The sequence below is a fragment of the Salvelinus fontinalis genome, chromosome 1 (assembly GCF_029448725.1).
Source record: "Salvelinus fontinalis isolate EN_2023a chromosome 1, ASM2944872v1, whole genome shotgun sequence".
NCBI classification, from domain to species: Eukaryota; Metazoa; Chordata; class Actinopteri; order Salmoniformes; family Salmonidae; genus Salvelinus; species Salvelinus fontinalis.
The window spans coordinates 14,173,982-14,188,731 of NC_074665.1; the positions used below are offsets into that span (position 1 = coordinate 14,173,982).

The 14,750-nt window shown below is 45.2% G+C and overlaps 1 protein-coding gene across 2 annotated transcripts in view; it reads left to right on the forward strand.

Annotated features, from left to right (window-relative positions):
* myo15b (myosin XVB) overlaps positions 1-14,750 on the forward strand; it is a 36,143-nt gene that overhangs the window by 13,676 nt on the left and 7,717 nt on the right. For both annotated transcript variants that reach the window (XM_055874483.1, XM_055874571.1), the window contains exons 17-33: positions 1,015-1,121; positions 1,227-1,286; positions 1,386-1,461; positions 3,530-3,648; positions 3,770-3,888; positions 4,037-4,178; positions 5,355-5,466; positions 5,546-5,837; positions 6,298-6,434; positions 6,764-6,840; positions 6,963-7,039; positions 7,218-7,348; positions 7,526-7,620; positions 7,699-7,776; positions 7,872-7,968; positions 9,403-9,551; positions 9,681-9,805. In XM_055874483.1, coding sequence (XP_055730458.1) covers positions 1,015-1,121; positions 1,227-1,286; positions 1,386-1,461; positions 3,530-3,648; positions 3,770-3,888; positions 4,037-4,178; positions 5,355-5,466; positions 5,546-5,837; positions 6,298-6,434; positions 6,764-6,840; positions 6,963-7,039; positions 7,218-7,348; positions 7,526-7,620; positions 7,699-7,776; positions 7,872-7,968; positions 9,403-9,551; positions 9,681-9,805 — 1,993 coding nt within the window. The remainder of the gene's footprint in view (positions 1-1,014; positions 1,122-1,226; positions 1,287-1,385; positions 1,462-3,529; positions 3,649-3,769; positions 3,889-4,036; positions 4,179-5,354; positions 5,467-5,545; positions 5,838-6,297; positions 6,435-6,763; positions 6,841-6,962; positions 7,040-7,217; positions 7,349-7,525; positions 7,621-7,698; positions 7,777-7,871; positions 7,969-9,402; positions 9,552-9,680; positions 9,806-14,750) is intronic.

The following is a 14,750-nucleotide window of genomic DNA, read 5'->3' on the forward strand; positions in this document are numbered from 1 at the left end:
TTTAAGACTTATACATAGATAAGCAATTGGCATCATTCATCCAATTAAATAATACATTCAAACTCTCCCATTCACATTTTTTTCATAATTTACGAATCAGACACTATATCAAAGGGAAAATTCTAACTGTTGACATCCTCCTTGTACAACATGTGTTTTATGGTTTGCTCCAGCTCCCTCCCAATTCAAAACACCTCATCTCACAGTTTGTCTCCTTTTTCTCCAGCTACACAGAGGCCTCTACTGGTCATCTCAAGGAGACTTGGGGTAAAGAGTTAAATATTGAGCTCTCAGATGATCTATGGGGAGAAGCCCTGTCTAGAATTCATTCCTGTTCCATCATTGCCAGATATCAATGGATACAATGCAAAGTCATGCATAGACGTCATTACTCCAAAACTAAATGACATAGAATTTACCCCCAGGTCTCCCCACTGTGTGACAAGTGTAAAGCCTCCGAAGGTTCATGAACTCATCTTTTTAGGCTCTGCCCCCTACTTAATCATTTCTGGAGGAACATATTTGATTGGTTTTCAAAGGTTTATGAGAGGGCCATTGAACCTGAAGTGAAACTTGCTCTCTTTGGCTGCTCAGAGTCTGTTCTAAGATCGTGCTATGAGGAACAACAGGCTCTGATGTTTGGAATGGTGGCTGCAAAAAAAAGGATCCTCACAGAATGGAAGTCCCCCACCCCCCTTTGCTTCCGTAGACGGCTAGCAGAAATAATTAACACCATTAACTTGGGAAATATACATTATTTTGAGGACCAACTCCTTCAGCAGATGTCTCCAGGTTTGGGGTCCGTTTCTGCCCCGTCTGGACGGAGACTGACTAGGAACACTTACTGTTGTTGTAACTGTCACTCTTGCTCTCTTCTTGTCCCATGTCTTGCTTAAGCTATGCTTCATTTCATATGTCTGGCAGCTGTGTTATTCCTTTGTTTGTACTAAATTGCTGAATATATACAAAATATACAACAACATAAAAGCAAGTGATTTGATTCGTCCTCCGTAGATCTGCTGTCTGGGGTGGAGAGTGTCTGCACCCAACTCCACAGGTTCTCTGCCAGCGTCTACTTCTCCTACTCGGCTATGCCTGGCAAACTGTTCCTACGCAAAGAGGTGAGCTGGAACTGCAGGCGAGAACATAGAACGGTCTGTATTGTTCTACAATGTGTTTGCATTATACTGTATGTGAATCACAATCATTTCCCTGTGTGTGTTCAGGTGTTTTACCCCAGAGAGAAGTTCAACCACCCCTACATCCTCAATCTCCTCTGTGAGCAGGTCAGTGTGGATTATTTCCCTGTGACCCTTTTTTATTCACTACCTCCTACATATCACACCTTATATTAATATAAATCCGGGTTTTTGTTTCCCTTTCAGATCATGAGAGACACGTACTGTGACACCTGTGTGAGGATCTCCAGAGAGGAGAGGAGGAAAATGAAGGACCTACTGAGTGAGTCTAGTTGTTATTTTACCAGGGGAGTCTCGTTGTTTTTCTACCAGGTGAGTCTAGTTGTTTCTTTTACCAGGTGAGTCTAGTTGTTTCTTTTACCAGGTGAGTCTAGTTGTTTCTTTTACCAGGTGAGTCTAGTTGTTTCTTTTACCAGGGGAGTCTAGTTGTTTCTTTTACCAGGGGAGTCTAGTTGTTTTTTTTTACCAGGGGAGTCTCGTTGTTTTTTTACCAGGGGAGTCTAGTTGTTTCTTTTACCAGGTGAGTCTAGTTGTTTCTTTTACCAGGTGAGTCTAGTTGTTTCTTTTACCAGGTGAGTCTAGTTGTTTCTTTTACCAGGTGAGTCTAGTTGTTTCTTTTACCAGGTGAGTCTAGTTGTTTCTTTTACCAGGTGAGTCTAGTTGTTTCTTTTACCAGGTGAGTCTAGTTGTTTCTTTTACCAGGGGAGTCTAGTTGTTTCTTTTACCAGGGGAGTCTAGTTGTTTCTTTTACCAGGGGAGTCTCGTTGTTTTTTTACCAGGGGAGTCTAGTTGTTTCTTTTACCAGGTGAGTCTAGTTGTTTCTTTTACCAGGTGAGTCTAGTTGTTTCTTTTACCAGGTGAGTCTAGTTGTTTCTTTTACCAGGTGAGTCTAGTTGTTTCTTTTACCAGGTGAGTCTAGTTGTTTCTTTTACCAGGTGAGTCTAGTTGGGTTTTTTTTACCAGGTGAGTCTAGTTGGGTTTCTTTTACCAGGTGAGTCTAGTTGGGTTTCTTTTACCAGGTGAGTCTAGTTGGGTTTCTTTTACCAGGTGAGTCTAGTTGTTGTTTTTTTACCAGGTGAGTCTAGTTGTTATTTTACCAGGTGAGTCTAGTTGTTTCTTTTACCAGGTGAGTCTAGTTGTTTCTTTTACCAGGTGAGTCTAGTTGGGTTTTTTTTACCAGGTGAGTCTAGTTGTTTTTTTTTTACCAGGTGAGTCTAGTTGGTTTTTTTTTACCAGGTGAGTCTAGTTGGGTTTCTTTTACCAGGTGAGTCTAGTTGGGTTTCTTTTACCAGGTGAGTCTAGTTGGGTTTCTTTTACCAGGTGAGTCTAGTTGGGTTTCTTTTACCAGGTGAGTCTAGTTGGTTTTTTTTTACCAGGTGAGTCTAGTTGTTTCTTTTACCAGGTGAGTCTAGTTGTTTCTTTTACCAGGTGAGTCTAGTTGTTTCTTTTACCAGGTGAGTCTAGTTGTTTCTTTTACCAGGTGAGTCTAGTTGTTTCTTTTACCAGGTGAGTCTAGTTGGGTTTTTTTTCTACCAGGTGAGTCTAGTTGTTTTTTTACCAGGTGAGTCTAGTTGGGTTTTTTTTACCAGGTGAGTATAGTTGTTTTTTTTTTACCAGGTGAGTCTAGTTGTTTTTTTACCAGGTGAGTCTAGTTGGGTTTCTTTTACCAGGTGAGTCTAGTTGTTTTATTACCAGGTGAGTCTAGTTGTTTTTTTACCAGGTGAGTCTAGTTGTTTTATTTTACCAGGTGAGTCTAGTTGTTTCTTTTACCAGGTGAGTCTAGTTGTTTTTATACCAGGTGACTCCAGTTGTTTTTTACCAGGTGACTCCAGTTGTTTTTTACCAGGTGACTCCAGTTGTTTTTTTACCAGGTGAGTCTAGTTGTTTTATTTTACCAGGTGAGTCTAGTTGTTTTTTTACCAGGTGAGTCTAGTTGTTTTATTACCAGGTGAGTCTAGTTGTTTTATTACCAGGTGAGTCTAGTTGTTTTATTACCAGGTGAGTCTAGTTGTTTTTTTACCAGGTGAGTCTAGTTGTTTTTTTACCAGGTGAGTCTAGTTGTTTTATTTTACCAGGTGACTCCAGTTGTTTTTTTACCAGGTGACTCCAGTTGTTTTTTTACCAGGTGAGTCTAGTTGGTTATTCCAGGTAAATATTACTGTTCTGAACTTCCATCCCACTGTATCTCCTTACGTTCTTTCCCTCCTTCCTTCTCTTTCTATTCTCTCTCCTCTCTCTATTCTCCATTATTCCCTCTCTATTCTCTCTCTATTCTCCCTCCTTCTCTCTCTATTCTCTGTCCTTTTCTCTCTATTCTCCCTCTATTCCAGCCAGTTTCCATGTGGGTACAAGTGTCAGCTTGGTCCAGGATGACACCATGAAGAAGAGGATAGTGATGGCTGCCAGAGACAACTGGGAAAACTACTTCACAAGACTGTTCCCTGTCAATGTGAGTTTTCTCCCTCTCTCCCTATCTCTCTATCTCTCTCTCTCTCCTGTGTGTTAGAGGCTGGAGTGTGTATAAACCTGTGTGTGCGTATTGCGTGTGTGTGTGTGTGTGTGTGTTGTAGGGTGATACCAGCGGGGACACCCAGGTATTGGGTGTGTCTCATCGTGGGCTTCGTCTGCTGAAGGTGGCCAGAGCATCAGGCATCAACCCCAAACACCTGATTTTGCTACGCAGCTACAGGTACTCCTATCCTTCAATCACAACAAAATGGAAAGATGTATGAACTTTGAACTATGAATGATTAAGTGAGAGTAAACATCTAGTATGTGATGTCGGTGTATGTTCTCCCTGTGTGTGTACAGTAAGTGCTGTGGTTTTCTCTGTGTAGCTATGCGGAGCTGCTGTCGGTGAAGCTGCGGTCTGCAGACATGGTAGAGTTCAGTCTGAAAGAAGAACAGCTGCAGCTGCAGAGCAACAGAGCTGTTCAGATCACTGCTATGGTCAGGCTGTTCCACCAAGAGCTCGTCGAGGTAACCGCCCTCCTCTTCCTCATCTTAAATCATACAAATTGTTGTTTATATACGTTACATGACCAACAGGATGTGGACACCTGCTCGTCAAACATCTCAATCCAAAATCATGGGCATTAATATGGAGTTGGTCCCCCTTTGCTGCTATAACAGCCTCCACTCTTCTGGATGTTGGAACATTGCTGCTATAACAGCCTCCACTTTTCTGGATGTTGGAACATTGCTGCGGGGACTTGCTTCCATTCAGCCACAAGAACATTAGTGAGGTCGGGCACTGATGTTGGGCGAATTGGCCTGGCTCGCAGTCTGCGTTCCAATGTAACCCAAAAGTATTTGATGGGGTTGAGGTTAGGGCTCTGTGCAGGCCAGTCAAGTTCTTTCACACCGATCTCGACAAACCATTTCTGTATGGACCTCGCTTTGTCATGCTGAAACAGGAAACTGTTACCACAATGTAGGAAGCACAGAATCGTTTCGAATTTAATTTTATTCAGGCAGGTAGCGTTCTCCTGGCATCCGCCAAACCCAGACTTGTCCGCCGAACTGCCAAATGGTGAAGCAATTCATCACTTTACACCACTCCAGCTAACGCTTGGCATTGTGAATGGTGATCTTAGGCTTGTGTGCAGCTGCTCGGCCATGGAAACCCATTTCATGAAGCTTGTGGCGAACAGTTCTTGTGCTGCTCGTTGCTTCCAGAGACTGTTTGGAACTCGGTAGTGAGTGTTGCAACTGAGGACAGACAATTTGTATGTGCTACGCGCTTCAGCCCTCGGCGGTCCTGCTCTGTGAGCCTGTGTGGCCTACTACTATGTGGCTGAGCTGTTGTTGTTCCTATACCTTTCCACTTCACAATAACAGCCCTTACAATTAACCGTGGCAACTCCAGCAGGGCAGAGATTTGATAAACTGACTTGTTGGAAAAGTGGCATGCTATGACGGTGGCACGTTGAAAGTCACTGAGCTCTTTAGTTCTACTGCCAATGTTTGTCTATGGCGATTGCATGGCTGTGTGTTCGGTTTTATACACCTGTCATCAACGGGTGTGCCTGAAATAGGCGAATCCACAAATTTGATGGGGTGTCCACATACTTGTGTATATATAGTGTATATTTCCTGGTACATCTTACTGTATATAATCTTTGTTGTGTATAACCTCCTACCAAACCTTCTCAGGGCTCGGATCATGTGATCGCCCTGAAGAGCTTTGAGACGGTCGACAAGAGCCTGCTCAACTTCCGCAAGGGTGACATCATCAAACTGCTGCCCATAGATGGCCTCAAACCAGGTGAGGTCATCACAGTGACCTTTGACCTCTGTCTCTCTCTCTGTGACAGTCCTAACCCTGCTCTCTCCCTCTCTCTCAGGTTGGTGTTTCGGTTCCATTGGGGGGCGCTCGGGTCTCTTCCCCACGGACATCACTCAGCCGTCTGCCTCTCCTGACTACCACCATGTCCACCTTGACCGCCGCGACGAGAGGAGGAAGAGCATGAGAGCTCCAGCCCCCAGACCCACCTCCCACAACGGCTCAGCACAGCCCAGCCGAGATGGCTCTGTCCTGGGGTCGGCTCGGTCGGTTCAGGGTAGTGAGATGAATGACGTACAGACGTTCCTGATGACAGAGTTTGCCATGAAATACTTCAGAGATGCTGCCACGAGGTAAGAGGGTCATTTTAATTTAACCTTTATTTAACTAGGCAAGTCAGTTAATATCTAATTCTTATTTACAATGATGGCCTACACCGGCCAAACCCGGACGACGCTGGGCCAGTTGTGCGCCGCCCTATGGGACTCCCAATCACGGCCGGTTGTGATACTGCCTGAAATCGAACCAGGGTCTCTAGCACTGAGATACAGTACCTTAGACAGCTGCGCCACTTGGGAGCCCAATTACAACCCTGGTAATAGGGTTGTACAATGTACAGTGTGTAATCTTACGTTTAGTGTTACAACTGTCTCCCATAACTACACAATCACCTCTTCTTTTTCTCTTTAATCATCCCTCCTTCTCCTCCTCTCTCTCTTCCTTTCTCCTGCTCTTTCTCCTCCTCTTTCTCCTGCTCTTTCTCTTCCTCTTTCTCCTCCTCTTTCTCCTTCTCCCTTTGTCTCTCTATCACAGCATGGAGGATAGAGGTTTTCTTGATGGAGGTAGAAACTTCTCAGAGATGGTTCAGTACACAGAGGTTCCCGTTCAGGAATCTCTCATCCTGTACGCTGATCCTGATCTTAATAACCTGGCTGTCCAGGCCTTCATGAGTGAGTACACACACACACAGACACACACACACACAGACACACACACACACGGACACACACACACACAGACACACACACACACACGGACACACACACACACGGACACACACACACAGACACACACACACACGGACACACACACACACGGACACACACACACGGACACACACACACGGACACACACACACGGACACACACACACGGACACACACACACGGACACACACACACACACACGGACACACACGGACACACACACACACACACACGGACACTGTTTAAGTGTACATTGCGTATCAATTTTTCGCTTCCATACTACGCTCTCTGAAGGTGTGATGCAGTTCATGGGAGACCAGCCTCTGGGGAATCACAAGTCTGAGGAAGACTGTGTCAGCCATGTCTTGATGGTGAGACATACATATATCTTACACACACGCACGCTATCGCTCACCGTACACTCCTTATGAGGATACAACTGCTTGAATGAAAACATGGGAGAAATATCTGTCCATTGTGTTTGTGTGTTCAGCTGGGGAAGGAGAAGGAGTTCCTGAGAGATGAGATCTACTGCCAGGTCATCAAACAGACCACTAACAACACTCACAGGTGAGAGGCTGGCAGTCTGTGTATAAACCTTTACCTGTGAATAGTGTACAGAGGGTCAATTCCTTACGTGTGTGTGTGTTTTGTGTGTGTGTGTTTTGTGTGTGTGTGTTTTGTGTGTGTGTGTTTTGTGTGTGTGTGTGTGTGTGTGTGTGTGTGTGTGTGTGTGTGTGGTATACAGGCAGAGCTGTACCCGAGGTTGGCGTTTATTGAACCTGGTAACAGGGTTCTTCCCCTGTTCTGGCACTCTCTATCCCTACGTCACACAACTCTTACAAAACATCAGCCAAGACCCCTCACACCCTTACCAAGGTACACACACACAGCCCTGCACCCCTCACACACTGGCGATGCCCCCAAAGAGATCCCTTTAAAAGTCTGCAGCTGTCTGCTACCCCAGTGCTCTTCTGTATTTAATGCAGATGTGTGTGTGTTGTGTTGTGTTGTGTGGTGTGTGTGTGTGTTTCCTCTGTTTCCTCTCCATCTCAGAGCTGTCTCAATACTGTAAGGAGAACCTGTTCCGGTCTCTGATCCATGGAGGTCGCAGACACGTCCCCTCTCAAGTAGAGATGGAAGCTATACTGGTGAGACATGAGTGTGGATATTATTTTATTTTGTGACGATCAGTTCCGTCATCGCTTGGCGTGTGTTGTTCTCTGTAGGCTGGCAGAAGCTCTCGCCGGTTCCCCATCAAGCTGCCGGGTGGAGTAGACTTCCCCTGTAAGATACGCAGCTTTAGCGTAAGTCAAGTCTCCTTCTTTTTCCTTCTCTCCTTTCCCCTGCCTCCCTTTAATTATCATCATGAGAAAAATAAAGATTGACTATGTGTACCCAGGTGGCTCTGGAGGTGGTGGAAGAGCTGTGTACAGAGATGGGCATCCAGGACCTGTCAGAAGTCAACGAGTTCTCTATCCATGCCAGCCGGGACCAGGGTAGGAGGACAAACAGACATCATATAGCTAACATGCTATAGCTTATATAACCCAAATTACTCACCAAAACTGTTCACCAAAACTGAAAAAAGATTGTTAGACATTCATTTTGTGACCGCAAAACTATCGTAGAGGCTTCCCTTACAGAAACCCCCCCCACATGATTTCACATGTGAAATTTCCCATGTGATCACATAACCTTTCACATTCTAATTCATTCTGAATCTAATTGTTACATGATGCCCCACAAACAAAAATTAGTCATTAGGATGTCACGAAATACATTGTGTGTTTATTTCTACAGTAATTATTATTCAACATGTCCTCACCTGGGATTTCAACTCACAACCTCTTGGTTCACAGCATTCCAATCTTCCTGTTAAAATAAAACAATAAAAATTATTATATTTATCATAGTGATTCAGTAGTAACATTAAAACAGAATAAATATTCTGCCAACATTAGTCAGATTAACAGCAGTCAGATGGTATTCTTTTTCGAAGTGCAGAGATGTAGTATAGGTAATGAATGTGTAGAGATGTATTATAGGTAATGCATATGCATAGATGTAGTATAGGTAATGAATGTGCAGAGATGTATTATAGGTAATGAATATGTAGAGATGTATTATAGATAATGAATATGCATAGATGTAGTATAGGTAATGAATATGTAGAGATGTATTATAGATAATGAATATGCATAGATGTATTATAGGTAATGAATATGTAGAGATGTATTATAGGTAATGAATATGCAGAGATGTATTATAGGTAATGAATGTGTAGAGATGTATTATAGGTAATGAATATGCAGAGATGTATTATAGGTAATGGATGTGCAGAGATGTATTATAGGTAATGAATATGTAGAGATGTATTATAGGTAATGAATATGCAGAGATGTAGTATAGGTAATGAATGCGTAGAGATGTATTATAGGTAATGAATGTATAGAGACGTATTATAGGTAATGAATATGTAGAGATGTATTATAGGTAATGAATATGTAGAGATGTATTATAGATAATGAATATGTAGAGATGTATTATATATAATGAATATGTAGAGATGTATTATAGATAATGAATATGTAGAGATGTATTATAGATAATGAATATGTAGAGATGTATTATATATAATGAATGTGTAGAAATGTATTATAGATAATGAATATGTAGAGATGTATTATAGGTAATGAATATGTAGAGATGTATTATAGATAATGAATATGCAAAGATGTATTATAGGTAAACAATATGCAGAGATGTATTATAGGTAATGAATATGTAGAGATGTATTATAGATAATGAATATGTAGGGGACTTCTAAGAATGCTACAGACTTTGTGGAGAAGCAGAAAGATCTCTCTTCTCTCTTCGTCCTGCCTCATCACAACCTCCTTCCTGCCTCTCTTCTTCCTCTCGTCCGTCAGAGGGGATGGTGCGGCCAATCCACCCTGATGAGTATCTGTTTGACTTCCTTTTGGATGACGGCTCCATCTTCCTGTCCTTCCACCGCGTCATGTGGACACACCCCCTTCACTTCGACAATGACCTGTACCTGGAGTTCCACTTCCAACAGGTACCATAGTAACGACCCCTAGTTCTGTTATTACCATAGAAAACACCTCCGGTTATGTCAGGCCCTGGTGACAACCCATTTGTTCCTGTAGTTGAATGAACTCCTTCTGTCCCTGTCTGTTGCCTGCAGGTCCTGGGTGATTACCTGGATGGCAAACTGCTGCTGCCAAGCGGTGGTGCCAATACTGTCCAGCAGATGGCAGAGCTGGCTGTCCTGCAGCATCTGGCACAGGGTCTTACTCAAGAGCCCTCTGTGTGAGTACTAGCCTTAACCTTTAGCCTTTAGCTCAGTGTTACTCACTATTTTTTGTAAGGGGGCTACTTTTGGTTGAGACAATCATTCAGAGAGCCGCACAGATCTTTTAATTTGTTATACTTTTTCTTCCAATATTATCTAATCATCAATTTGAGAGCAAATTGAGAGCAATAGAGCACCTGTAATTGATTTGATGTACAGCACATCACAAATATATACATACACACATCAAATAGGCTACATCACATGTATAAGACCTATATTAAGGGTAACCTCAGTCGTTGGATGAGCGAACATGTCCCTTCTGCTCCTTGACTTAATTCATTCTGAATGTATAGTCTGTTGTTGCTATCCTTGTGAGGCAATCCAGGTGTGCATTGGTCAGTCTGCTTTCACAATGTTCATTGTTGAAAATGTTGCTTCACATGAATAAGTCCTGCACACACTGCTTCAGAAGTGGATACTCTGTCTGACAAGGCTCCAGAAATGGGTGCTCTTAGTTCACCTTGCAGTGTGTCATCTGCCTGCAGCTCCACTATCACACTCTCTATTTCAGCACGGTCAGGACAGAGGGTTGTGATGACTGGGGTCAGAGATGACACTATATCACTCTCTATTTCAGCACGGTCAGGAGAGAGGACTGTGATGACTGGGGTCAGAGATGACACTATATCACTCTCTATTTCAGCACGGTCAGGACAGAGGGCTGTGATGACTGGAGTCAGAGATGACACTATATCACTCTCTATTTCAGCACGGTCAGGACAGAGGGCTGTGATGACTGGGGTCAGAGATGACACTATCTCACTCTCTATTTCAGCACGGTCAGGACAGAGGGCTGTGATGACTGGGGTCAGAGATGACACTATATCTCACTCTCTATTCCAGCACGGTCAGGACAGAGGACTGTGATGACTGGGGTCAGAGATGACACTATATCTCACTCTCTATTTCAGCACGGTCAGGACAGAGGGCTGTGATGACTGGGGTCAGAGATGACAGAGAGTGATATAGTGTCATCTCTGACCCCAGTCATCACAGTCCTCTGTCCTGACCGTGCTGAAATAGAGAGTGATATAGTATTTCAGCACGGTCAGGACAGAGGGCTGTGATGACTGGGGTCAGAGATGACACTATCTCACTCTCTATTTCAGCACGGTCAGGACAGAGGGCTGTGATGACTGGGGTGACACTATCTCACTCTCTATTTCAGCACGGTCAGGACAGAGGACTGTGATGACTGGGGTCAGAGATGACACTATATCACTCTCTGTTCCAGCACGGTCAGGACAGAGGACTGTGATGACTGGGGTCAGAGATGACACTATATCACTCTCTATTTCAGCACGGTCAGGACAGAGGGTTGTGATGACTGGGGTCAGAGATGACACTATATCACTCTCTATTTCAGCACGGTCAGGACAGAGGGCTGTGATGACTGGGGTGACACTATCTCACTCTATTTCAGCACGGTCAGGACAGAGGGCTGTGATGACTGGGGTCAGAGATGACACTATATCACTCTCTATTTCAGCACGGTCAGGACAGAGGGCTGTGATGACTGGGGTCAGAGATGACACTATATCACTCTCTATTTCAGCACGGTCAGGACAGAGGGCTGTGATGACTGGGGTCAGAGATGACACTATATCACTCTCTATTTCAGCACGGTCAGGACAGAGGGCTGTGATGACTGGGGTCAGAGATGACACTATATCACTCTCTATTTCAGCACGGTCAGGACAGAGGGCTGTGATGACTGGGGTCAGAGATGACACTATATCACTCTCTATTTCAGCACGGTCAGGACAGAGGGCTGTGATGACTGGGGTCAGAGATTACACTATCTCACTCTCTATTTCAGCACGGTCAGGACAGAGGGCTGTGATGACTGGGGTCAGAGATGACACTATCTCACTCTCTATTCCAGCACGGTCAGGACAGAGGACTGTGATGACTGGGGTCAGAGATGACACTATATCTCACTCTCTATTTCAGCACGGTCAGGACAGAGGGCTGTGATGACTGGGGTCAGAGATGACACTATATCACTCTCTATTTCAGCACGGTCAGGACAGAGGGCTGTGATGACTGGGGTCAGAGATGACACTATCTCACTCTCTATTTCAGCACGGTCAGGACAGAGGGCTGTGATGACTGGGGTGACACTATCTCACTCTCTATTTCAGCACGGTCAGGACAGAGGACTGTGATGACTGGGGTCAGAGATGACACTATATCACTCTCTGTTCCAGCACGGTCAGGACAGAGGACTGTGATGACTGGGGTCAGAGATGACACTATATCACTCTCTATTTCAGCACGGTCAGGACAGAGGGCTGTGATGACTGGGGTGACACTATCTCACTCTCTATTTCAGCACGGTCAGGACAGAGGACTGTGATGACTGGGTTCAGAGATGACACTATATCACTCTCTATTTCAGCACGGTCAGGACAGAGGACTGTGATGACTGGGTTCAGAGATGACACTATATCACTCTCTATTTCAGCACGGTCAGGACAGAGGGCTGTGATGACTGGGGTCAGAGATGACACTATATCACTCTCTATTTCAGCACGGTCAGGACAGAGGGCTGTGATGACTGGGGTCAGAGATGACACTATATCACTCTCTATTTCAGCACGGTCAGGACAGAGGGCTGTGATGACTGGGGTCAGAGATGACACTATCTCACTCTCTATTTCAGCACGGTCAGGACAGAGGGCTGTGATGACTGGGGTCAGAGATGACACTATATCACTCTCTATTTCAGCACGGTCAGGACAGAGGGCTGTGATGACTGGGGTCAGAGATGACACTATATCACTCTCTATTTCAGCACGGTCAGGACAGAGGGCTGTGATGACTGGGGTCAGAGATGACACTATATCACTCTCTATTTCAGCACGGTCAGGACAGAGGGCTGTGATGACTGGGGTCAGAGATGACACTATATCTCACTCTCTATTCCAGCACGGTCAGGACAGAGGACTGTGATGACTGGGGTCAGAGATGACACTATATCTCACTCTCTATTTCAGCACGGTCAGGACAGAGGGCTGTGATGACTGGGGTCAGAGATGACACTATATCACTCTCTATTTCAGCACGGTCAGGACAGAGGGCTATGATGACTGGGGTCAGAGATGACATTATCTCACTCTCTATTTCAGCACGGTCAGGACAGAGGACTGTGATGACTGGGGTCAGAGATGACACTATATCACTCTCTGTTCCAGCACGGTCAGGACAGAGGACTGTGATGACTGGGGTCAGAGATGACACTATATCACTCTCTATTTCAGCACGGTCAGGACAGAGGGCTGTGATGACTGGGGTGACACTATCTCACTCTCTATTTCAGCACGGTCAGGACAGAGGGCTGTGATGACTGGGATCAGAGATGACACTATATCACTCTCTATTTCAGCACGGTCAGGACAGAGGGCTGTGATGACTGGGGTCAGAGATGACACTATATCACTCTCTATTTCAGCACGGTCAGGACAGAGGGCTGTGATGACTGGGGTCAGAGATGACACTATATCACTCTCTATTTCAGCACGGTCAGGACAGAGGGCTGTGATGACTGGGGTCAGAGATGACACTATATCACTCTCTATTTCAGCACGGTCAGGACAGAGGGCTGTGATGACTGGGGTGACACTATCTCACTCTCTATTTCAGCACGGTCAGGACAGAGGACTGTGATGACTGGGGTCAGAGATGACACTATCTCACTCTCTATTTCAGCACGGTCAGGACAGAGGGTTGTGATGACTGGGGTCAGAGATGACACTATCTCACTCTCTATTTCAGCACGTTCAGGACAGAGGGCTGTGATGACTGGGGTCAGAGATGACACTATATCACTCTCTATTTCAGCACGGTCAGGACAGAGGGCTGTGATGACTGGGGTCAGAGATGACACTATATCTCACTCTCTATTTCAGCACGGTCAGGACAGAGGACTGTGATGACTGGGGTCAGAGATGACACTATATCACTCTCTATTTCAGCACGGTCAGGACAGAGGGCTGTGATGACTGGGGTCAGAGATGACACTATATCACTCTCTATTTCAGCACGGTCAGGACAGGGGGCTGTGATGACTGGGGTCAGAGATGACACTATATCACTCTCTATTTCAGCACGGTCAGGACAGAGGGCTGTGATGACTGGGGTCAGAGATGACACTATATCACTCTCTATTTCAGCACGGTCAGGACAGAGGGCTGTGATGACTGGGGTCAGAGATGACACTATATCTCACTCTCTATTTCAGCACGGTCAGGACAGAGGGCTGTGATGACTGGGGTGACACTATCTCACTCTCTATTTCAGCACGGTCAGGACAGAGGGTTGTGATGACTGGGTTCAGAGATGACACTATATCACTCTCTATTTCAGCACGGTCAGGACAGAGGGCTGTGATGACTGGGGTCAGAGATGACACTATATCACTCTCTATTTCAGCACGGTCAGGACAGAGGGCTGTGATGACTGGGGTCAGAGATGACACTATCTCACTCTCTATTTCAGCACGGTCAGGACAGAGGGCTGTGATGACTGGGGTCAGAGATGACACTATATCACTCTCTATTTCAGCACGGTCAGGACAGAGGGCTGTGATGACTGGGGTCAGAGATGACACTATATCACTCTCTATTTCAGCACGGTCAGGACAGAGGGCTGTGATGACTGGGGTCAGAGATGACACTATCTCACTCTCTATTTCAGCACGGTCAGGACAGAGGGCTGTGATGACTGGGGTGACACTATCTCACTCTCTATTTCAGCACGGTCAGGACAGAGGGCTGTGATGACTAGGGTCAGAGATGACACTATATCACTCTCTATTTCAGCACGGTCAGGACAGAGGGCTGTGATGACTGGGGTCAGAGATGACACTATATCACTCTCTATTTCAGCACGGTCAGG